Here is a 25,940-nt window from a genome sequence, read left to right on the forward strand (position 1 = left end):
CTCTCTTTCCCTGCTGGCATATGTTTTCAAATGGGGGTCCGCGTCGCGGGCTAATTAGTGTCAATTTGGGGGTCCTTGACATGAAAAGGTTTGGGAAATGGGAACTGGTGTAAGCAAATGATTCCGTCCATGATTCGCGCAACGGTGTCATTTTTGCCTCCCCTACCTGGACCTTGTTTTTAGCGAGCGCAACAAAAATCGCTACCGCGTGGCTGGCTACGTAGCCTATTAAATTGCTGTTCCCTTCACATTTTGATTAGACAGAGTCACTCCCCCCCCACCGTCCACTGGGGGTCATTGGTCCTCTATTTCTGTGTATTCAGATTCAATGCCCAAAAGTCATGGATGAGATTGTTGAGACGACCCGTAGAATCTAAAATAAAACAACACACGGATCACCTGCAAAAGACCGCAAGTTGATGCAGGCTGCAACAGAAGCAGCTGGCTGCCCTACAGTGTGGTAAGTCGATTTATTTATGCGACCTTTTAATTATTATGCAAATCATGTGTTCACGATTTAACATCACAAAAACACAGTGATCATGAAACATTTATATGTTACTTTTAATAATTCACGCATAGCATTTAAGCAACCGACTTGAAAATAATGTTAATAATAATAAGTCTAGGATTACATCATTTGCATTTTAAATTGTTGGAGATCAACGCTTTGCGGCTTCTTCTGCCGTCTAAATCTCTGCATTGTTTCAAACAGATTATTTATTTTGTATTAGTTTTTTGCAACGTCACTGTGTGTGTATGTCAGCAGCTCGCGTGCAGCCCTGGAGCCCTGACTGACGCACATAAATCCAGTCCGCTGTGTAGAGCTACATTTAGGGCTACACTCCGCCCGGCTGTCTGCTGGGCTGGCTGTCTGTCCGTGCCGATAACACGGTTCTTTTTGGCAAGTTTAACGTTAATTAATGTATTTTATGATGGATCATGGTCGGACCGTGCTAATGTCAAGAGGACAGATAAGCAGATGTATTTAACAAACGCATGCACCACTGGCAAGATCGGAGTATAGCCTGAAGCCGGAATTTTACTTTTTTTATATGATGTTGGAAAATATAACCTATGCCTCACGCATTTTTAGAAAGTAGAAAATAACAGGCGCCGGACTCACTGACCTATAAGTTAACACCATACACTAAACATCTGGGTGGCTTCTTAGTGTACTGAGATGATGAATAAGCTTTTAGTAGTTCCCCTCTCCAATGGAAAGTATAAGATTACATGCTGTGTGACTCAGTGTGAATAGGGCTTTTGGGGAGAACTGCACTATTGTGGAATGCCAATTGGAACCCATTTCTAAACTCATGAGTCATGTACGAACAATGAGGTGCATGATTAGCATTCATCACAACATTTAGTTGCATTCATTTTGCCCCCAGCATGAATCCAGCATAATGCTTTCTAAAAACTAAACATGCTGTTGACAACAGCATGCATAATATAGACAGACAATCAGACAGACCAAGATTTTCACAATTTGAATTTCACAGTTCTCCCCCGAGTCCCCCTTGACCCCTGCACTTCACCCAGTTCTCCTGTATCCCTGTGTAGACATTTAAAGGAATACAGGGAAGGGAAATCTGGGCACCATTCTTTTTTTGCAAGACTGCATGGGCCCACTCTTTATAGTTCACACACAGAGAAGATTGTGTGCACATCTCAATGCCTATATTTAGGCCAGGTGCTGGATGTGTCAGGCATCCAAGCAAACATCAAGGAAAAGGAAAAAAATAATTGCAATTCTTTGCCTTTGATAAAAGTAAGTCTGATGGAGCTCTGTAAACTTGTGTGCGGATGTTTATTCCTTTTCCTTGATGTTTGTCCACTTTTTATAGAGCCGCCCATCCCCGCCACCCCCCAATACACACACTCACTCTTCCAAGGTGCCCAGAATGTATTGATGCCCAGTCTGCCCACCTTTCCTGTTACTATTTAAAGTACTTCTAGGCTATGTTTGGAGTGAGCAGCCTGTGCAGATAAAGTTGCAACCATCGCAGGGATCATAATCAGATACGGAATTACAGCATGTCTTGACAACCAAGTAGTGCAGCTGAAAAGCAGGCTTGCCAGCACGCACAAAATAGGGAAGATAGACTATATATGAGGCACGGAGCCTCCATGATCAGACGGAAATGAAACAGGAAACTAAAATCAATGTGGACGCTCAACAACTCCCTTCTCTGAATATGACCCAGGCTCTGTCATCAGGTCTGTGCCAAGGTACAAAAATCAAACCCCTGGAAGTTATATCTTTTTTTTTATGGCGTGGGAGGCAATGAGAGGGCTCAGGGGTGTGTGTGTGTGTGTGTGTGTGTGTGTGTGTGTGTGTGTGTGTGTGTGTGTGTGTGTGTGTGTGTATGTGTGTGTGTGTGTGTGTGTGTGTGTGTGTGTGTGTGTGTGTGTGTGTGTGTGTGTGTGTGTCCGGATCCACATACTCAATTTGCAATGGACTGTATGTACTATAGCACAAGTGCCAAAGACAAACTTCCTGTCTTGGACAATAATCTCTCTCTCTCTCTCTCCCCCCTCTCTCTCTCCCCCCCCCCCCCCCCCTCTCTCCCCCCTCTCTCTCTCTCTAGCATGTTCTCTCCCCCCCTCTCTCCCCCCTCTCTCTCTCTCTAGCATGTTCTCTCCCCCCCTCTCTGGCTCTCTCCCCCTCTCTCTCTCTAGCATGTTCTCTCCCCCCCTCTCTCCCCCCTCTCTCTCTCTAGCATGTTCTCTCCCCCCTCTCTCTCTCTCTAGCATGTTCTCTCCCCCCTCTCTCCCCCCCCTCTCTCTCTCTAGCATTTTCTCTCCCCCCCTCTCTCCCCCCTCTCTCTCTCTCTAGCATGTTCTCCCCCCCCCCCCCCCCCCCCCCCCCCTCTCTAGCATGTGAGTGTGACTAAACTCTTGTCTGACGTCCACTCGTCCACTAAAGTGACTAAACACTTCTCTGACATTTGGCTCTCTAGGCATCCATGGCTCTCTCCCTGGTTCTATTTCAGAAACAGGCTCGGAGCATGCAGTGCTGTAACAGTATTACGCAAACAGAACCTTTGGTGTGTTTACCCATAACGGAGAGCATGACGTCTTATTTAACCTCACAGTTTAATTAGTAGCCTATGGTCTTTCCTATAGGTTGTGGGGGTTTGCGTGACATTGTTTGTGTGTATTGGTCAACAGGAATACGCTTTTTTGGAGTGAGAGTGAGAGTGAGAGGACCTTGAACTCCTGTCACCTGATCTGACTGTAAAATGGCCTCCGGAAAGGGAGACATGCCAGGTAACTAATTTTGTCTTCTATTCAATTCACGCAATGCATGGTACTCTTCTAGTTAACCACTTGAAGGGGAATTTCACTTTAAAAATACTTTTGGGGTCATTTGCATTTGTCTACTCAGGCCTTTGTGTGGACCCCAGACCGTTTTTAATTTGCTTGATTCAATATTAAACATTTGATATTAATTTGATCAGAGAGGTTCACCAAACCAACCTAAAAGTCTGTGTTGGACACGAAAACACAAATCCCTCATTCTGGTGACTGACTGATATAGAGCACCGAAGTCCTGACGTCACTGCTCTCTACTGTCAGCAGAGGGCGTCAGTCCCCAGGTTCATGGACTTTTTATTTGCATTGTAATCTCCATAGGGGGATTTTAGATCGCCTCATATAAGAACTGTGTTTGAAAAATAAACAGATCACCCCGGCCTTTTCACTCATATGGATATGAAGCATCGACTGAAGGTGGAAATGTACAAATATACCCAAAGAGTAACAAAATAAGCGTTAGAAACGAGTCAAACAACCCAGAGACTACATTTCCGGGTATGCGGGTGGCTGCGTCTGCCCGTCGCACAACAGAAACTGGATGTTAATTACATTTATTTTTATTTTTATTTTATTGATATTTAATGTTTCGTGGTTAGTACGTGTCGAGTCACCACCAGCTGAGCTTACGTCAACGAGGAATCTCAGGAACGCAATGTGTTGACAGCTGGGTAGTTTCAAGGCTTTTGCGGCCACATTAATTCCATTTTCTCCAGAAACTGGCTGTATCAAATATGAATGGACATCATTAACGACGCACAGCCACTCCCCTGACAGAAAGGCTGGGGTGGTCGGTTTATTTTTCAAACACAGTTCTTATATGAAGCGACCTAAAATCGCCCTATGGAGATTTCAATGCAAATTAAAAAAAATCACACCCGTGTGAACTGAGTGGTGCAAGGTCTTATATAGCCTGATCAGCTGTGGTCTGACGTAATGTCAGTGACCATAGTAACCATGCTCATTCTTTTGAGGGACAGGTACACAAACACACACACACGGGTACTAACAAAGCCAGTTGTTGGAGTGGTTTGCACCACTCAAAAGCCAGTTGTTGGAGTGGTTTGCACCACTCAAAAAATACATGAACCTGTGTGTTGGAGCCCTCTACTGAAAGTGACGTCAGACTTCGGTGGCCTTCCAATATCAGGGGCAATTGGGGCTCAAGAGGTTTTAAGCCCCATATAGTTACAACATCGGAAAATATCAGATTTACAAGCTCAATGCATTTGTGATGTTGGTAGATGATTTTTCATTTTGGTACATTTACACCTGTCATCATAGCCAAAGTAGGGACACCAGGGTGAAAGTGGTTAATGGAAGTACTTGATACACATTTAATGATGTGCAGCCTGTGTAGCTAGTTCAGGCAGACAACTCAACAGGGCGCTAATTAAACTTCTCTGCCTAAACCTGCTCATTCCTGGCTTCTCTCCTGCTGTGCGGGCGGATGTTCGTCGCTGCTGCCTCCCTGCCTCGCTTGTTAAACATACTGCTTTTTTTGTGCTGCTGCTTGTTTGGCAAACGTTTTGCAAATCCCACCGCCTCCCCAGAATCCACCTGTAGGCTCTGTTTCTAGATCCCCCTGGGGTCTTAATTAATTCCCTGTAGCCTAATTCTATTTGGCTTATAACTTAACTAAAATGTTCATAGTACCGGGAATGAATAGAGACAGAACACTGAGGCCAAAATAGTTATGCTCAATAAATATATATTCTAAATCCTTTCGAAGTGTTGTCTGACTGAACTGTAGACATGGTGGTGTCTTGACAAAATCTTTACATTCTCCGCCTATACTTCACTCATTGGCTCCTGGTTTCCACTGCCCAGGGCTGGAGTCTGGAATGCCAGTTGGGCTCCATTCGTCTCCGGTTGGAATGAGGCGCACTTTCAGCTACGACGACCACTTAAACGCCCCCGTGAACTCTGAGCCTTTAGACATGAGTGTCAATCACATGTGGAACTGGAAGGACCCTCTCAAACCACGGCACAGGTTCAACCTACCTAGTACTCAGGTAGACGCACGCACGTATGCACACGCGCACACACACACACACACACACACACACACATGCACACGCACACACACACGCTACAAGCTCATAGCGCAGCACCGAGTGCCGCGCTATGAACTTGTAGATCTGCTATTTTTGAAAAATCGTGAAGACATTCACAACATTTTAAAAATATTTTTTTTTAATTTTGACGTCAGGCCTAAATTAGTTGCATATTATGATTACATCCATATCAGGACGGGGGTCCCTTTGATACAAACACCTGAAGGCACGTGAACCTTTAGTATAAGACAAACACACTTGGAATGGGAAATGGAATTGGTAGGGTTTTTTATATATAACTGGGTTTGAGAGTTGAGAGGCCCTTTTTATGTTAATCAATCAAGTCACCTTAAATCAAGTGGCAGTTTTTTAAATTTAGAGTATATTTTTAGGGGGAATGTCATGTGATCTACCTGCACAGCAGGTCGATCAGGGTCTACCTTTTGAGCAGCCCTGCAGTAGATGATTTGTTACATCATTTGGAATGTGATCTTGGTGGTGGATGGGTTTTCAGAATAATGGCCCAATGTATGGGCCACATACTCCTACTCTATGTGGATGGTTTATGAACTACTGTAATAATAACAGAATTCACTTGTGTGACCAGGAAGAGTTCAGCGCTGGGAAGCTGGCGGCCGACACAACCTCAGCAGCTAACTCACAGCCTCCTGTGGTGAAAGCTAAAGCCACGTCTCTGATGAGCACGCTCATGATCAGTAAGTCACCAAAGGTCATTGCAACACATTTGGAGAAAATACCATACACTCATTCATAGAATCATACATACAACATGTAACATTGCTGTCAGGCAAAACCCTTCATATCATCTTAAAGTTTTTATCATAAATTATTTCTGTATTTTATACTTTGTCAAACAACAATTCTTAAAAAATAAACTTTTAAAAGGTTAAATCTGTCTCTGGGTTTATATAAATATTTAACCAATAAAAACTACTAACAAGAGCTTGTTACTAAATAATAACTATGCTGGATCCATTGGAACACAGGTTATTTTTTCCATTTCCTGAAAGGTTTTGGACGTAAAAGGTTTCTGCCTGTCAGCACCGATCAGTTAGTTTAAATGTGTATCGATACTGTACAGTTTGTTGCTTTCTACACACCACATTATTGCACAAGTATAATGTGTAAGTATGTATGTAAAGCGTTATCCTCTATGCTGGTGGAAGTGTGTGCTTCCAGAAGAAAGATATCTAAATTACTTTGTAGTGACTGTTAAGTCTGGGCATGTACAGTAGCTGCATCATATGGAGGCAATGGTTGATTTGAACCCTACGTTTATACTCTGTTGCATCGCGATGGGTTGTTGACTTCAGATTCCGATCCGTTCTTTTGGGCATGCAACATGATGTGATGGAGTATAAAATAAGCATAACACTATAACCCATTTTCTGTCTGTTTGCCATAGAGCAGACCCATGAGAGCCTGCAGAAGTTTGAGCACCAGGCCAGGCTGACAGAGGCTTCTACTTACTCCCCCCACAAAGGCCTCTCCGCTGAGGAGGTTGACTTCCATCGGCTGACCGATGGCACGCCAGTGAGTATGAGAAGCTGTCACCAGATTCAAAAACAATTGTGATGCACAATATAATCAGTAGCGTATCGAAATCGGCCTTATCGGCCATAGAAATGCCATATCGGATCGATCTCAAAATAATCCTGATTATTTTCACCAATATTTATGACGCAATAGTAATGTGGCTAAGTCAATGGCTTTGAACTCTCAGAGCAGCCAGTCTGCCTGTCTCTGTCTCTTTAGGAGCGTCAGCTGTTAGTGGGGAGGGGGGCTTACCATCTACTTTCACCAGCAAAACAAAACTTCAAGTTCAATTTAAATATAATATAATAACCACTGTAAGACACCCTGAGGGCGCCCTGAGGCCCTAAAGGGCGAGGCCTCGTGCACGCAGACTGCTGGGTGAGCGCTGGCGCTTTGGGATGGGGGGTCAGATCAACATCTGGAATGATTTCTTTACTGGCCATATATGGAACGTGTCTTGAGTATACAAGGTTTGATGAGGTCAGATCAACATATGGAATGTCAGAACAGGTCAGCTCCATATATGGACATCTAAGGGTGGCAGCGGGGCAGTGTCTTGAGTGTACAGGGTTTTGATGAGGTCTGGCCATATATGGAGCGTGTCTTGAGTGTACAGGGTTTGATGAGGGCCCAGGTAGGGCCGGGCCTTAATTTTTGGGCCTGTTGAGAACTCTACTAATAACTTTGGGGTGGGCCCGTCTAGAGTTTGAATGGACAGGTATCAGTCAAAAAAGAGACATCGAAGAGGAAGGACGGGTGGGGGAGAATCTTGGTTCCTACTCTCACCTATGGTCATGAAGTGTGGGTCATGACCGAAAGGATAAGGTCGCGAATACAAGCGGCCGTTAGGGTAAGAAGTTCAGTTACACGAGAGAGACTCGGAATAGAGTCTCTGCTTCTTCGCCTGGAAAGGAGCCGGCTTAGGTTTTTCGGGCATCTGGTTAGGATTCCTCTAGGGCGTCTCCCTAGGGAGGTCTTCAAGGCACTGGGAGGAGACCCCCGGCAGACCAAGGCGCCGGTGGAGGGATCACATCGACTCACTGGCCTTGGAACGCCTCGGGATCCCCCAGGAGGAAGTTACTAATGTTGCTCTCTGCTGGAGCTGTTGCCCCCGCGACTCGACTACAGATAAGCGGTTGAAGATGGATGGATTGAGTAATGGAAATTGAAATATCCTTACGAGTTCTTAATGTGAGCAAATGACTGTGCTTGTACTAGTATGTGTGTATGATAAGGTTGTGCTCCCTCTGTCGTTTTGTCCATTTTTCTTGCCCACAATGTCCCACCCCCTCCAGGACCAATGAGACAGTGTTGTTGTCATTGTAGTCCATTGATTTTTTCGTACAGCGAGTGGTGTAGATGTTATGGAGACTAGGCAATGCTGTGCTGCCGATGATTTTAGCTGCTGTTTTAACGGTCCTCTGCAGCCTGTTGCAATCCTGACCAGTCGTGTTACTGTACCATACTGTGATACATATATTAGAAGGTTAACAATAGCTAGTAAGAAAATATATACAATATGCAATATACAAAGTATCATACAAGTAGCAGCATAGGTATGTAGATCAATAAATAATTAAATCAATATTATCAGCTATTATTTGAGTATTTTGTATACATTTGTAAACTTGAAACGGGACATTTTGCATAGTGACTACTGTCTACTTTTGGTACTTTTAAGTACATTTTGATGCCAATACTTTTGTTACTTTTACTCAAGTAGGTTTTTAATTCCGGACTTTTACTTGTAACGGGGTAGTTGCAGTATTGATACTTTTACTTAAGTAAAACAATTGAGTACTTTTTCCACCACTGGATGGTGTAGTACCATTATGCATTTCACAATGCAGTTGATAATTCTGCGGTCTCATGCAGAGTAATATAGAAAATCAGATTGGTGAATTATGTGTAGGAGTGTGTTACGGTTGGTCATAATCAATCGTAAATGGTGCATTAATTTATCCAAAACGCTTTCTTTCCCCCACACATTCACACAACGCTACGGCACAGCAAACCGTGCAACGCACCTTCAACCTAGCCTGGTTAATAAACCAGACCGAATCAGCCGTTGGCAAAAAAAAAATGCCTACCAGCGGATTACGGTCTGGCGAGGCTCAGTAGCACGCCTCTTTCCTACAAGCGAGAACAGGTCGGACCAATCGGGACACGGTATGCAATATGGGCGGGCTTTGGTACAGTGACGTTCAATGCTTGAGACTTTTGACTGACAGTAGCTCTGACCAATTGCTTCAAAGAGAAAATGTTTGAACCCGCCCCCCGGGAAATGAAATCCAAGTGGAGCCAGCCCAGACTAATATACCGCGACAGTGTTGTGTGATATTAGTCTGGCTTATTAGCCAGGCTACCTTCAACCTGCTCGGAGCAGTTATTAGGGTTCAGTGTCTTGCTCAAAGACACTTTTCTAGGGGGAGACATACAGGGATGGAACCGGGAACCCAAGCAGCCACTCTGTCTCTCCTTGACCCCACTGACAGCCGCCACGAGCACATCATTAATTAATCATTTACTATTTGACCTACTCTAAACCAACAGGGACTTATTGTTGCCAATAAGCAAAAGACCTTGACCTAAATCTTTGGGCCAAAGTGTAAATGTAGTCTGGGATTTACAGATGTAGAAGTGCCGTACTTAAGTACAAATTTGAGTTATTTCTACTTTACTCGAGTATTTCCAATTTCCAGTACTTTTACTTCTACTCCACTACATCCCAGAGGCAAATATTGTACTTTGTAGATTTTGATTGTTACTACAAAACATACAGTAACTTCAGCCCTAAATACATTACTAACCACTTCAGCCCTATCTATATTACAGTATTGATACTTTAATACTTTTACTTAAGTAAAACATTTGAGTACTTTTTCCACCACTGCATACATGATGATGATGTAGACTACTAATATCACAGACATTCTAAGGCTAGTATTATTCCCAAATTAACCAAATACAATAATAATCAGAAGGACAGCGCAGTCCGTTACAGTTGTTGGTAGTGGAATCTACTAGTAGTAGATTAATAGTTTAACTACTGCTAACTGTCTAACTGTGCCGTATTAAGTAGCTCTGTTGTTTCAACACAACCTCACCCTTTAGGGCCTCAGGGCGTCTTACTGGTAATTTTCTTATTCTTATTTGTATTAATAGGCTATTAGTACATCTAAATATTTGAATGTGGCCTTTCATGAATATTATGTATTTATCCATTAATTAATTAATTTAATTGACTTTAATTAATTAATTCATCCATACATTCGTTATTTTTGGTAGTTGAATTTGGGTAAACAGATTGCGTCATATGTCCACTGCTGAAGCAGTTGACAGGCAACGCCCTCGCGCGTACCTCCAATAGGACCAATCACAGGACGTCTAACAAAGGACCAATCACAGATCTTCTAACACAGCAACTTTTTTTTTGTAAGAAGCACCAGTTTGTTTTTGTACTAGGGGTTTGTTTGGACAATTTGTGCTTTCGTCGTTAACTATTTGATTCTGTAAAAAAAACGTATATAAATATGAATACAGTGGGAAAGCGAGTCGGAGCGGAAAGTAAAAGAAATCTAATCATAAAAAGGTAGGCCCATTACTTGAATGTGGTTAATGTTAAATCACATGACATGACATTATTGTTTTTGTCGAGACGAGCCAGCCAGACCCAGTTCAGGGCCTGTTGGCTAACGGTAGCACTAAAGCCAACCGGGCTAAATTGGCCATTGTTTGATCTATCTCTGTGTTGTTGAATGAACGTGTCCTTCAATTAGCTTCTAGCCACATCTTCTGCTAACTAGTAACCACGTTAGCTTCGCTGCGTAACGACACGGTGTTTGTTTTAATAACTGGAGGAGGTTGAATACGACGGCTAAGCTATAAGCTAACCATAGACAGACTGCAGCGCAACATGGAGCCTGTCCTCAGCCTACCTACTTGTTGTCAAGCAGCGACACGGAGGATGCGAATTTAACAAGGTGTCTAGCCCGTCTCCGGACCCCCCGGGTTGAGCTCCTTTGGACCCCTACCACGTAGGGGTCCAAAGGAGCTCAACCCGGGGGGTCCGGAGACGGGCTAGGCTACAAGGTGTCCTGACATTGGTAGCCCAATATAACAGTCAATCATCTCTAAACCAGTGGTTTTTTTCAATCCTTTTCACGTCAAGGGTCATTATTTATTGGGCATTTGAGCCACAGACCACCATTTGATGAGATTTGAGGAATATTTTGTTTTCATTGGATAAGATTTTGTCCACAATTCCATGCTGGATTGATTAATGGTACCATTAGGAGAGATAACAAGGCAACCGTTGATCAAAATAACAATTCTTCTACATTTTCTAATTTTGTAGACTTCTTGTAAATTATGTACTGCAGATGTTTAACAAAAATGTAACTATGCAAATGTTAACACTCAAGAGTTTAAGATCTATAAGGTCCATTTGGTTACTCTCCATCATTTAGCTGGAGACCACCTGGAATCCCTTCAATGAAGGGGGTGGGTGTGTAGGAGGGTCAGGTCAGCAGCGTTTGAGCTATTCCAAAAAAAAGGGGAAGCCAGTTGCTGGCGTTTAGACTAAAGGTTATCATTTAGCACTGTGACTCTGCACTCTGACCAGAATGCAGGACCCCCACTAATTTAAGCCACATGAGCTTTGAGGAGTGTGCTGGATGGGACTGGGGAAGTTTGCACTCAATGAAGGGAGAGTTGGAGACCCACTAAACCCACAAAATCACACAAGTCTTGTTTGATGTGAGGCGATGAAGGCTTTATAAATATATTTGTCCTCGGTAGCAGCTGTATACAGCTAGGTCTTCCAGAATGTTGACGGGTGGGTTTGGTTTTTTTCCTCACTGAAGTAAGAATTTAAGACGTTTAACGTCTTAAACAAGAATGTTCTCCAACGTGCTTCACAGTGTGGTTGTTTGTTTGTGATTGATTGTCAAAATATCATAGAGACTAGCGTAAAAAGCCTTCATTGATGTATGTATAAAATGGAAAAGAAACAAGGAAACAATCCCTGTTACTAGCAACACGAATGTAATTGTGCAAATATAACTGTAGTATACAGTGTCTGGGAAGGAAATGGGCCTGGTGGCAGCCAGGTCTTGTGCGTTTTGTTTATTCCGATGGGCCACCAGCCTCCCCCCCCCCCCCCCCCCCCACACACACACCAATACCAAACTTTCAATGCATGATCCCATATTTAACCAATGAAGCAGGCAGCCAGTGTAGATGTGCTATTTTCCTCACCGTTAAAATCTTTAAACAATGACATGCCCAAGTCACATGTCTCTTAGCTCAGTGGTGGTCCGGGGACCACCAGGGGTCCTTGACAGGATTCCAGGTTGTCCCCATGCTAAATGATGGAGAGTTGGTAACCAAATGGACCCTTATAGATCTTTAACTCTTGAGAGCGTAAAGTGAAACCAACTGGACCCGTACAGGTCCATTTGGTTTCATTTTACGCTGTCAAGAGTTTAATTATAATTAAACGTCTGCATTTCTTAATTTACAAAAAATCGACACAATTAGAGAATGTAGAAGAATTGTTGTTTTTGATCAACGTTTGCCTGTTATCTCTCCTATCGTACGACTACAAATACAAAATATTCTGTAGTTCTGGGTCCGAGAGGCCCCAGAACTACAGGCTCTCTTAGCATGCTGTCTCCATGTCCAAAGTGACGACTCCGCACTGTTGCCTTGCTCATGGATATTGAGATTTGTTTATTTCTTTTTGCCTATGCAGAGGTTGAGAATGCCAAGCGGGGACTTCAAGGAGGACAGGCATACGACATCGGCTCAATCCACCCCTTGTGGCACCCCCTCCGTCACCCCCTGTGCCACGCCCACCGCCAGTCCCCGCGCATCACCTTTAGTCACCCGCAGGTACGTGAGAGAATCGTCACAATGCTGCTGTAAATGTTTAGTTTGGCTGTCCTAGTCGTAACAAACGACGGCTTTCAGCTTTTCACCTAGAGTTCCATATATATGGAGAAAACAGCGACATCAAGCAATGAGATGAGGCTAATGTAGAAACCTCATTTGCTGTTGTTTTTTAGGGTTAGACCGTACGGTTCAATGGGCTATATGCAGCCAACACTTCCGCGTTCAGCTTCCTTGGTCTCAATTGCGCATGTTTCTTTCCTTCCAGGGAGCAACATGGAGTCCACCGTACGGTCTTTGCTTCCTAACCTTATTTAATTAACCTTGCACGCACCGCGGAAGAACTGACTTCACCCAAAACGCCCATATGCACACACACCGCAGCGAGAGCAGGAAAGATGCACAACGGAGACAGTTTGTTTTCACCTGACAAATATGACTATAATGTCATCATTTCTTGTTTGGATATATCCAGGAGCTGGTTTAACCTGAGTCCTGGATCTGCACCCTTCCTCTCCGTCCCGGAGGAGTTCAGCGCTGCCAACCACCAACACGCCATAGACATGGGAGGAAACGAGGGAGGAGGAGGAGGGGGGTCGGAGAGGTGGAGCTTATTTGGAACGCGCTCCATGGTGCAGAAGTCCCCCACTGACCCGGGCTGCGACAGCAGCACAGGTATATTTGTTTCCCCCGCTGTTATTTTTTATTTTTATTTAGCTTTCATTGGCAAAACTGAGGACAGATGGGGAAAAATAGCAACAAGAGAAAAAAGAACAAAATGCAAATATCCCCCAAGTAACAAAAGGCAAAACAAAACAACCGCATCACTTACACAGACAGACAATTCTAAAAATCTTACAATAAAATAAAATAAACAAAAAACGGAACGAACAAAAAACATTAATACATAATAGGAGGTTTGCATTGCACCTCTGCCAAAATGAAGCCTCACTCCCTCAGTTCAGAAGACGCTTAACGTGACAGGATATATGTACAATATTATTTATTATTGGGGAAGGGCTTTGTAGCACTGGCTGTGTTGCCCCTAGAGTATTGTAACGTAACTCTTTTACTGCCGATGATGTCTTTCACGTATTTTTTTTCTTTCTTCTTCCTAATGGCACTCGCTGCCTTTGACGTTTAACGTGTTTTTAGGTTATTGTTGATTCAGAATGGTCTCGCTTAGGGATGCTCCCATCAGGTTTTTGGGACCGATCCCGATTGTTTTTCTCACGATCGGCCGATACCAATCTTGTGCGTATGGGGAAAATTGTGTCGAAACGTCAAATGAAATAACATTACACGTGGAGAGGTTCTCCAATAGCGAACTAGAGCCTGCAATTTCATATCTATATTATATTGACTCCTGCGTCTTGTCATGTTCCTTCTCAGGCTTCTCACTGCAATCATACTTTGGCCTGCAGAAGTCCAGCACCATGGAGACTATCAAACCTCAGGTCCACCTCAACGTCGAGGACCCTGCCAACTTCATGCCCCCCAAGCTGGGCATGTCTGGCATGGAACCCCAGCAGCCGCCGACGCAGCGGCCACACAAACTCAAACCCAGAGACTTGAATCTTCTGACGCCTTCTGGCTTCTAATATCAACCTGAACATCCCATCCCCCCCATACTCGCCACCCAACCCCCCATTTCCATTGTCCTGTTGCCCCCCTGTAAGGCCGACCTGATCTCTCACCATCCTCTTGTCTCCTCTGCCTCCCAGAGACGGAGAACTGGACGAACGCTCTATTTATACTACTACTGCATGACGGAGATGCTTCCAATAAGTACTGGTGATAACGTGTTATTTGTTGCCTCTCTGTGTGGCTGACTCCAGCTCTTAAGATTCTGGTCGTGGATCGGCCCAGCGAACTCCAGGATTTACATTTTTGTAATTTCTGCAGCGGAACTCGGAAGAGTCAAGAAGGGTTTATTTGTCAGGTATAATTGCAGTGAAATGTTGAACTCATGCGCCGTAGGCTCTGTGTGAGGGATCCATGCACCGTAGGCTCTGTATGAGGGATCCATGCACATTCTAGGTACCTTTGACCCACAAACTCGTCTGACCACCTCCTTTTCATCACCAAATTAGAGCTTCTTTGACAGTCCCTGTGATTAAAATAATTGCTTAGTTAGGAGTTTACCGAGAGCGGACCAATGAATCAGCGACAGCGACGCTGTCGTGTGACAGAATAGACTATAAATTAGGCATCCATTCCCTCGTTGTCCTCTAGCACCTAGCACAGCTCCTGAACCCTTTGGTCCAATTTAAAGCACAAAGCATATCTGTGACTGCTTTTGTCAGTTTAGCTTGTGTTCATGAATTATAATCTTCTTTTTTTTAATATATATATATATCTTGTAATGGGTGCTGTGGCTTGTTATTGCCTTGTCAGCGATGAGCGCGAATGGATCGTCAGCTAGTTGTTTTCTTGTTCTCATTCAAGTCCTCGCACTAACGTTACATGACACAACCACCAGCCATTTTGACCCAATCCAGTACTAGATTGGGTGGTACTTTTCCTTCGTGTGCGTTAATGTTTTCTTAAAAGAAGGTGTGAGCTTGCAACTGGTTTGCTTGTGGCATTTTCACCACTGGAGTTTGACCTTTTTTATTATTATTATTTACTTTCAATATGGAAGAACTTGTTAATTCAATTGCATTGACAGGATAGAAAACTAAATTTTATTTTATTTCAACAGCAAGATTTCATTTTTCTCTGCTATAAAGCTGCAATGGAGAACTTTAATGAAACCTTTTAGACGAGAGTAACATGTCTAAAACTACTGCAGTTGTATGGGGTCTCCCTGTGCTTCTGTTGAGGAATGTACATCCTGTGGTCTGGGAAGATGTTTGCTTCTGCATCTCTTCTTTTCGAGCTTCAGGATCTCTTTTTGATATTGATGGCAATTTCAGGGGTGCTAAATTGAGAAACATTGACAATTCACTTTTCTGCAATATTCAATATCAATATCGGACTGTTCAATGACTGTTCAGGCTGGTTGACGGGTGAAGGTGATACTGCCTGAAGCTGCAAATAAAATGTCTCCCCTAACCAAGCGAGCAGGTCTGCTCTTATTAGCTCAGTGAGACACTCATGTTGTTCATTCTAAACACTAGCTACAGTAGCATGTATTTTTATTTTTCCATTGTCACTGCTTCAAGAATATATTATAAATATCTCAAGTATTGAAATTATGATTTTGATTTGTTTCCGTTTAGGTTTTTACATACCTCTATTCAACAGTCAATTGCTATTGTTTTGCAAAATGTTGATGACTACAGATCCTTACTTGCACAAAGGAGTTTGTCCCACTGACGTGTAAATAAATCGGACACAACAGAGCAAAGCCTCTTACCTTTTATTGAATCTTTTTCCAACCTCACTGCTGGAATATCCTAGCAGTAAAATAGAGAACCTAAATATATATAACAAGACGCTGCCATTATTTGGAATCCGAAGGTTTAAGGTATGATTCCCGGCTCGTCCTGGCAACGTGTCGAAGTGTCCTTGAGCAAGACTCTGAACCCCTAACTGCTCCCAATGAGCAGGTTGATGCCTTGCATGGTTAACTGGGTGAATGTGAAGTACATTGTAATGTAAGCGCTTTGGAGAAAAGGGCTATATAAATGCAGTCCATTTGCAATTCGGAGTACTGAAGTAATTCCCCAGATTAGTCTGTCGGACTCCCAGGGTGGTCCCCAGATGACAGTGAAATTTAAGGACTTTTAAGACCGTTTTTAATACCTATTGAAAAAAGACATTACTGTATCAAAAGTAATCAACAAACTAGGGCACTAGGCTACTATAAAAAGGTGCCGTGAAGTTGTAATTCTGCTATTTTCACAATATTTATCTGTGGAGCCGAGTCAAACAAAATTGAATGGCTCAACTACATTCCAAGTGCTTGTCAGGAGTTCAAATACCGGTATGATTATTTTGGGCTGGTCGCAGCCTGAAAAGGTTGAGAAGCACCCAAGCATGTATAACAGTGGGTTGCTAACATTTATAAGAAATTAGTTTTCCTCACTGTAAATGCATTTAGGAAGCAAAATGGTGTGCATCTCACCTCCTGTGCTGCTGCAAACGACGGTATTATTATGGGGCAGCTCCAACTTCACCAATACCAAAATTGGACACAAGGTGGCAGAGTAGGCTTCATTAACAACAATAGCAGCGGTACAGTCGAACTTAAGTAACCTATGGCTGGTGAGGTGTATATTGATGACGCGTCAGCATGAACTGCAACACTGCAACCAGGTAAATAAACATGTAGACTTGTTGCAGTGACTGTTGGTCCAGTTGTTGTGTGTGTTTAATGCAATGGCGGTGGTGCTGGCTGCAGTCTGTAATCTGATCTTTCATGATGGCTCGCTGTAGTCTCTGTCTGTGCAGTTTGATTATTTTGTAGTGTGTGTGGGGGGTGTTACTTAGTTTTGTGTGAGTTTTAAGTTTTACCCAGCAGCACTAGTACCATTTCATTTATTTAATCAGCAAACTAGGCTGGATCTGACTCATAGATAGGCATAGAACTTAGAAGATATTCTCAAAGTTGGGCTGGTGCACTGTCTGACATTGGCAATTTAATATAAAAGACAATATTTATCAGACATGACAGACTCAGTCAAGGTTTAGATTAAAGTCGAATGCAATGATGCAAGATGGGAAAGCATGCAATGGACCTTTGCATGCAAACATGAAATCTACTACCAGATTACATTTTCCACTGCTGCTAAGTACTTTAGATGAGTACAATACAGATATATATAAACTTCTGGTCCATTTCAGTCTCATCAGTGAAAGGATAAGTGGAATGCCTTTTTTAAATTGTGTTTAAACATTTTAAATAGGCTATCTTTAGGCAGCACTTATTTTTAAATAGAAATTAAAATTGCAATTGTGAGATCTCAATCTTTACAATTTCATATTTTAGTTGTATTAGTTTATTTCTATGGTAACATTTAAAAGGTTTAAAAAGCAGGTGGCTTGCGCCGTTTCAGCCTTCATCAGGTGATGATGAAGGCCGAAACGTTGTGTCTTAATTTAATGGTGTTTTAATACAAATAAACACTATTGGAGCAAAGCCTGTGTGCGGACCACTTCAACATTTAAAAGGTTGACAGTAACAGGGTTGATCACTCCAAGGAAGCTAAAACATGCCTGCCATAAAGAAATTGCATACAATACATGCACATACTTTAAGTTTATTACTTGAAGATACAGATTATATAATGGGAAATTAATAATTGTTTAGATTTGTATGTTGATTAAAAAGACAACATACATAAGTCATTGTGCCTGACATCCTGGTTCAGTGATAGCCTGGCTAATAAGCCAGACCGAATCAGCCGTTGGCAGTCTGGTTAATTAGCCAGGCTAGTTCAGTGATGGATGTCACTTCTGGAATGTAGTTTTTGTGGCGAGAGCAACAGGCTAGCACTTTTTCTGGTATGCAGAAATTTTAGTTTTTGCTTTTTCATAAATCTGGGCATTTGAAAGAATAGGTAGTGTATCTAGGGGACACTATTTGGGGAACTAGTGATGCAGTTTTCTTTTGTATGGACACCAAACAGCCACAAGATGGCAGTGTAATACCCACAAATACAGTGTGTTTCTCTCTGTCAGCGCCATTGCATTAAACATGGTGGTGTTGTTAGTGGGAATAAACACAGAAGCACCCAGGATGAAGTTGACTAAGAAAGGGGAGGAGCCAAACCGAGTTGCCGTTTCTATACAAATAATCACACCCGTGTGAAGTGAGGGGCGCTCTTATCATCGTACATCATCACGTAACATGTCGATTTTCTCAGACACATGTGACGTAAATTCTCAATTCCTTGTCAATGGCATTTAATGTTTGTGTAGGACAAGAATATACACCAGACCTGGGCATTAACCGTGCCTTTTACCTTACTAGACCTGTACGTGCCCGTCGGCTACTGGCCTACTTGAGAACGATGCACCCGTTTTAAGTGTCTGTCTGTGTCCCACATGGAGATCTCTGTGTCTGAAGAGGGCTGACTGACTGTGAAAAGTGGACTGGTTAAGTAGGCTAATCAATTGTCAGGTGTGGGGTTGCCATGGCAATCAATTGGCTGAGGCAGAGGCTGGAAATTGCACAGGTGAGGGGATTTAGGCTGATTAGGCCCACTGGCAGAGCCTGAGCAGAGCCTTTTGTGGTGGTTCTGGAGAACCGTGAGTCCAACCGACTCGATACCGGGCACTGCACTCCCTGCAGGGGTGTGGACCGCGTGTGTCGAATATGAAGTTAGTGGGGCAAACGATTATGTGTGTGGACTAAAACAGCATTGCTTTTATTTTGAAGCCTGTTACCTGCCGTGAATTGCGTGTGATGTACAACCTGTTAACTTCCTTGTCACCCCTCAAATGTCCACTCATGCCAAAATGTATTTACTGAAGTCAGAGGTAATACTAATAACATAATACTCTTACTTAAAATTAATATATGAGTTCAGCCTTTTGGCCCGGCCCTCCACAATATTTTCTGTTTCTCATTTTACCCTTGGGAAAAATAATTGCTATAGCTGAATAGAGGAAGGGCTAGCGTGTTCTCAAAATCAATCTTTCTTTCTTTCTTTCTTTCTTTCTGTTCTTATCTCCTCCGACCGTCTCACATTCTTACTCTTTCTGACTTTCCCTCCACTTATGCAATAGGCCTACCCGTTGTACCAGTTTTCAGAGTACACATTGTCCTGGTCAGAGTACCTGTTGTACCCGTTGTCAGAATAAGTGCGTCATAGTACCTGGAGGCAAGCTTATGATGTCAGCACTAATTACATCATATTGGTGACATCAGGGATCTCCTTACATGGGCATAAAAGGTACACAGGCTAAACGTGAAACGGAGGAAGGATACATACATCCAAACCCCAAGTTTATTGGCGGGTTCTGAATGAAACAATCACACTAGTGTAAAGTGAGGGACACCTTTAGGGGAACACACATACATTGTGACATCACGGGGGGGGGGGGGGGCATACATAAAGCAAAGTAAAATCCATAGACTTGGCTGCCAAGTGGGGGGCCGGGCCACACACAAAGATGGGTGTTGGACCCTCAAAAAAGAATATTACAACTGGAGGGATATGCTACTGTGACAGAGCTATATTACACTTGGAGAGGGGCACTCATTTCAATGGAACTCGCTCACCCAGCGCATAATACCCTCATTCCAGGTGTGGGCCCAAAGAGTTTGATGACATGATGGGGCGATAGAGTCCAAGACTATCATCATAGATATGGAAGCAAAAGTCAGACCCGATCTATGATACATCTATGATAGTATTGATTAAGGCCTAAACCCAAAATCTGAGAACCAGCTGTGTTCTAGACCCTTCGGTGCCACATCGCCATAAAAGAATCACACCCGTGTGAAGTGAGGGGCGCTCTTATCATCATACATCTTGCATGATGTAAAACAAAAAATCACACCCGTGTGAACTGAGTGGTGTAAGGTTTTATATAGCATGATCAGCTGTGGTCTGACGTAATGTCTGACGTAATGAAATAAGGTAAGATATTATGTAGCCTGATCAGCTCTGATCTGACGTAATGAAATCACACCCGGATGTGATTTCACAACTGGCTTTTTCTGTGCAGAGAAAATGACCATGGTTGCTACGGTCATCCAGTTCACCCGGGTGTGATTTAATTACGTCAGAAATTATTTTGAACATAGCAACCATGCTCATTTTTTTCTGCACACAAAAGCCAGTTGTAGGAGTGGTTTACACCACTCAAAAATATGAAAATAAATATTAAGTTAATAAGGTCTGCTGGTCTTTGTGTTAGGACAAAATAGCCGATTCGCTCGTCTACATATGAAGTGAATTCTCTATTCATTGTCAATGGCATTTAATGTTTGTGTTAGCACAAAAATAGCTGATTTGCTCAGACACATATGACATAAATTCTCCATTCATTGTTAATGGCATTTAATGTTTGTGTTAGGACAATAATCTACAGACACTATAGGAGGGCCCCTCAAAAAATGTGACACAACATGCCGAACACTGAATCATGTCTGACTGATCACTGTCCAATCAGAGTACGTCGAAGGGGTGATGTCATCAAATGACGCAACGAACTGTACAGCTTAAAAGCCATTTTACACGAGAAGAATTAAGATTGTTTCCTCTGGTTTACACAGAAGTTGTGAGATGAGAAACCATACAGGATGTCAGTCATCGTAAAACATCTAGAACAAGATGGCGCCGAGGAGGGTTATGGTGTTCATGTAGCCAGTGGAATCCCGAGCGCCCAGCGAACTAAGCACGCCATTTCCCACACCCAACTCCAACTTCAACACAAGATCCTCAAGCTCTCCGAGAAACTCAAAATGGAACAGAGTGCTTGTCACGACAACGTGGTGGAATACCTCAAACTGGTCAATAACAACTCTAACAAGCAGCAGCGCTCGTGCATTAAGCAGGCCTTTGAGAAGACGAACCAAGTGTCGGCCCAGACCATCCATCAGCTGCAGAGGCGGCTGGAGCACTGCCACTGTAAGCTTCGCATGGTGGAGCACGACGACGCCGGCATACCGCGTCACTCCAAAGACGTCTTCCAGGACATGCACCGGGGCCTCAAAGACGTCGGAGCCAAGGTGACGGGCGGCCTCTCTACGTTATCTCATTCTGCAGCGGGCGCCGTGGTGTCCAAGCGCAGAGAGATCGCCTCGCTCATCCGTAAAAGGTTTGTACGTGCCGAATGCCACCATTGCAGTAAGGACGACTGCACCATCGCTGCCTTTGGTTCCGTCGGGGCCAACAGCACCACAGAAGCCCCCCGAGGCCCACCTCGCTCCAAGGGAAATCGCTCGTTTGAAAGCGGACAGAGCTCGGACTTTGACGCTGTGCTCTGTGAGATCCAAAAGCTACGGGACAACCAGTGTCGACTGGAGGTAGCCTTTGAAAACCTAAAGTCTCACTCCGAGAGGGACTACTCGATGGTGTTGGAAGCCATGCAGGAGGACAGACACCGCTGTGAAAATGACATAAAAGTGAAAAAGGAAAACCATAACTTGAAAAATAAAAATGAAATCCATAACTTGAAACAGGAACTGGGCAGCCTCGAGAAGCAGGTCGATGACTTGAAACAGGAGCTCGCCAGCGTGGAGGAGAAAATGGACAACCAGTGTAACGTACAAGCCAGGGTCAACCGTAAGGGCCTGGAGGCCTCGGAGAAACTGAAGCGGCAGCACCAGAAGCAAGCATTGCAGCTCGAGGCCTTGGAGAACAGCACGTTGTGGAACAGTCTAGGCAGTAAGATGCTGCTGGCCGTGCTTTATCTTCTGGCGTTTGTCTATTGGGTGGTTGTCTGGGTCAAGGGGAGGAAGCCCCTGATGAATACAAGACGCAGTCGTGCAGCTATTTCTACCCTAGTAGTCCTGGTCACCCTCACCATCTGCTGGAACTACTCGGAGGCCATTTCACATGTATCTGTATTGCTATCCGGTGCACCCTGGATGTCTTAACGAGGAACAGATGATGTCGGATGATGTCGGAAGACACATACGTGGCCGATTAACACTCACGCGTGGCTCCGACATGCGTTGCCAGTTAAGACACATACGTGGCTTCCGCATGCGGTTAGGTTAAGGTTTGGGGTAGGGTGTCGGACTATTGCGTGTCGGACTGTTAGTACGTCAACGGAATGCACCCCAGATGATGAAGGGGAAGATAGTCAGGGAATAATATTATCAGAACAATGTCCAATCTAGGAATACATTCCTTACCAATAAATATCTTCGCCAACAGTCTTTGTAAAGGTGTCTATAGCAACACATCGCACAAAGATTGAAATCCAGTTTCTATAGGAGAATTTGTGTCAGCGGCTGAAAAATTAAACTTTTCAAAATGTGATGACCTCATGATGGCTATGGAGGTTTTTAGCCCAAGGAGTGTTTTCCGTGCAAGACAAATGCTTTTGCAATGGATTCAGAATCATGAAAACCCCCTAGTTTGACCCGTCACATGATGCTACCTAAAGAAGAATCACATTTTGTCACTTTTGCCTGCATATAGATTGTTAATGGGAAGTCAGACATCCTGTTAGTCAGACCTGCGTGGCCCTTTAAGACTCACCCGTGCTGTGGGTTAAAAGCTAAAAGTCACCCGTGGCTTCCTGTGAGTTCAGGGTTAGGTAACAGGGTTTGCGATGTGTGTTAGTAATGGTCTGACTAAACGGGAGGACGGACCAATGACATCTTACCGTTAATGGTACCCAAACTTGCAACAGCTGTCACAGATTCTCCTATAGGGAAACTGAAGTTCAGAATGTGTGAGATGTGTTACTAATAGACACCTTTATACAAACACATTGGTCAAGAAATGTATTGGTAAGGACTGCATTCCCAGATGTTATTAATATATCCCCCGACTAAGAGGAGAGTGTCAATGAAGGGAGCGGATGAACTCATACATACACAGGTTGAATCTCGGGGGTCATGTTCTATTCAGAGTAATCTAGTAAGAGAGTAATGACACTCTCGTTGACTCTCATTGTAACAATGGAATGCGGAAGTGCTCATTCTATCTCAATGGAATAGTTCCAGCCATAGGAGCAATGTTTGGAACTATCGCCCATAGGCACCCGCTTTGCGGCGAGATCAAAGCGTGTCACCACTCTCTTACTAGACTCTCTATTTCTACCACCTTCTCGAATGTAAGGAGAGAGGGTGAATAAACATCTATTGTGCTTGGGATGCATTGAATGTCATTGGAAATGAAATGAAATGAAAGGAGGGCGGGACTTTTGATTGATTGAACTCTCTATTAGTCAGAAATGTAAACAGAACGCGGTGTAGTATAGAATAAATCCTCAAGCTCTAGCTGAGCTAAAAGGATGACCCAAATATGTCCCCGGGGACTTGTTTCCATTGTGGTCTGACTTTGGTGCAACTGTGGCCCGAGGGTAGCGCCAGTTGGAAGAATAAATTGTAAATTTGAGTTTCATTCTTTCAGTTATTTCAAGTGGTATTGTTACCACTTATATATCACTATCTATAAATCCATGAATTGTGATACCTTGTCATCTTGTATGTCTTGTGTTTTTGTCAAGCGGTTCCCAGGCACGAATCGCGCAACGGATATTAATTCGGCTATAAGCTCAACTTTTGTGAGAATGAATACATTGTTGTAAATTATGAGAAAATGTGTAAGCATCACAGGACCAAATTATAAAGCATAGTAAAGTATTAGTATATAGGCCTATATATTATTAAATTAAACAATTGCTCATAGTTTTCTAAAGTAACTTTAGCCTAACAAAATGATTTAATGAATGTAGGCTAATTGTGGTGATGATGTATTAAAAAGAGAGGACTCGAGAGGACAAATAGTCCTTATGGGGATCTTTTATCATGATAATATCTTGCCCCCTTTATTATTATTTCTTTTTTTAAGGGGCGCGAGAAATTACATCAGAATTCCGCTAAATATGACGTAAATGAAACATTAAAACATTAAATGCCATTGACATTGAAGGGAAAACTTACGTCATATGTAAACGAGCAAATCGGCCAACCAATCACGTTGGTGGGAGCGCTTGGCCAATAAGGGACCACCTTATTGGCCTTATGTAGCAATGTCAAATGTCCGCTAACATAGATTGATGTGGCCTGGGCCATGGCTCAATGGTCCAGGCACCCTGGCTGGTAATCCAGTCTGGCAGTGTGCTGCGGGTTCGACTCCCGATCCCGACAGCCTTTACTGCATGTCTTCCCCCCATCTCTCTCCCCATTTCCTGTCAGCCTACTGTCTGTCCCTCCATAAAACATATAAAATAAAGGCGAAAGCCACAAAAAAAAACATAGATTGATGTACGATGACAAGAGCGCCCCTCATTTCATACGGGTGTGATTTTTTAATTTAATTTAATTTATTTGTATTTTTTTTTCTTCTTCTGCTTTCGTATACGCCTAATTTGTAGTGGTGTGGAGGTAAAACAGTGTTTGCAGAGGACCGGGTTCAGTTCATGAGAGCAGTGCTTTGGGCTTGGCAGGCGCTCCAACAAACCAAAATGGCAGTGTTCCAGACCAGGGTGGGAAGCTGGCAGGGGATGGTGTCCTTGTCGGATTCCTTAACCCATGTAGACCCGAGGATAATTCTACAAATGTCTTCTAAATCCTGACAGTTTTCTGAAAAACCCTGTTTCTATATCAGTCGTTCTCAAACATTTTCATGTCAAGGACCCCCAAGATTATATGTAATTGGCCGCCGACCCCCATCTGAAAATATGTAGTTCCAGGGAACCCCCCAGATAGCAAAGATTTGAATTGAAAACGTTCGCTCTGAAAGAATATATATTCAAAGATTTGCGCCTCATTTTCACGATTCTTCAAAAATAGCAGATCTACAAGCTGCGGCACTCGGTGCCGCGCTATGAGCTTGTAGATCTGCTATTTTTCAATAGCTAAAGTATAACATAATGCTATAAACACCAAAAGGGGTTCCCGCCCTGAATGTTAACTGGTTTGTCGACACTCCTGTTCAGCCGGGTGGGAACGCCCGGTCCAGTTCGCCCTTCCACTGAAACTCCTTCGCCCTCCCACAACAGATTGATTTGTGAATCTGTTGTTCACAACACATGCACAACAGATTGATGTATGCTTGTTGTATGAGATGTATAGCTGATGCAAGCTCGCAATGCATTTCCAATGGGAGTCACATGGTTTGACACAACATTTGTGTTGTATGAGGGGGAGGGGGGCGGTCGAAACACAGCCGAAAGCCATACAACAGCTTGAATTCAAAAATGTTGTATCAAACCATGTGACTTCCATTGGAAATGCATTGGGGCGGCCATGATACTTACATCTTGCCTACATCTAGCATGCATCAATGTTGTTATCGAAAGGTGTGAGTGAGGCCTTAGAGTGACCTGTATTTGTCAACTACCGGTGGCCACCCACAGAGACGCTCCCACCAATAATGGAGCGTCAACGCGGTGCCCACACCCATCACCAACCAAGTGATATAACGATATATAAGACATATCAGACATTGTTCTGCTGTGTTGCTTTTCGATGTGCAGACTGTATAATAAGACATATCAGACATTGTTCTGCTGTGTTGCTTTTCGATGTGC

At 43.4% G+C, this 25,940-nt stretch overlaps 2 protein-coding genes across 4 annotated transcripts; both read left to right on the forward strand.

Annotated features, from left to right (window-relative positions):
- Nucleotides 1-380: 380 nt before the first annotated feature.
- LOC306930392 (putative monooxygenase p33MONOX) lies at nucleotides 381-16,179 on the forward strand. Of its 3 annotated transcripts, XM_079511336.1 has the most exons (8): nucleotides 439-460; nucleotides 3,133-3,276; nucleotides 5,152-5,336; nucleotides 5,986-6,094; nucleotides 6,805-6,932; nucleotides 12,691-12,830; nucleotides 13,303-13,502; nucleotides 14,220-16,179. In XM_079511336.1, exons 2-8 carry the CDS (start codon nucleotides 3,249-3,251, stop codon nucleotides 14,426-14,428), a joined length of 999 nt encoding a protein of 332 aa, XP_079367462.1. In that variant the 5' UTR covers nucleotides 439-460; nucleotides 3,133-3,248; the 3' UTR covers nucleotides 14,429-16,179. The 3 variants fall into 3 exon arrangements, with proteins under 3 accessions (XP_079367463.1, XP_079367462.1, XP_079367461.1); XM_079511337.1 differs by lacking the exon at nucleotides 3,133-3,276 and having other exon boundaries at nucleotides 381-460; XM_079511335.1 differs by lacking the exon at nucleotides 439-460 and having other exon boundaries at nucleotides 2,981-3,276.
- A 4,848-nt stretch (nucleotides 16,180-21,027) lies between these two features.
- On the forward strand, nucleotides 21,028-22,326 carry LOC306915974 (transmembrane and coiled-coil domains protein 1-like; the record flags this gene model as incomplete). The annotated part of the gene is made up of 1 exon (XM_079493675.1): nucleotides 21,028-22,326. One exon carries the CDS (start codon nucleotides 21,028-21,030, stop codon nucleotides 22,324-22,326), a length of 1,299 nt encoding a protein of 432 aa, XP_079349801.1.
- Between the last annotated feature and the right edge of the window lie 3,614 nt (nucleotides 22,327-25,940).

The sequence above is a fragment of the Electrona antarctica genome (assembly GCF_951216825.1).
Source record: "Electrona antarctica genome assembly, chromosome: 1".
Lineage (NCBI taxonomy): Eukaryota > Metazoa > Chordata > Actinopteri > Myctophiformes > Myctophidae > Electrona > Electrona antarctica.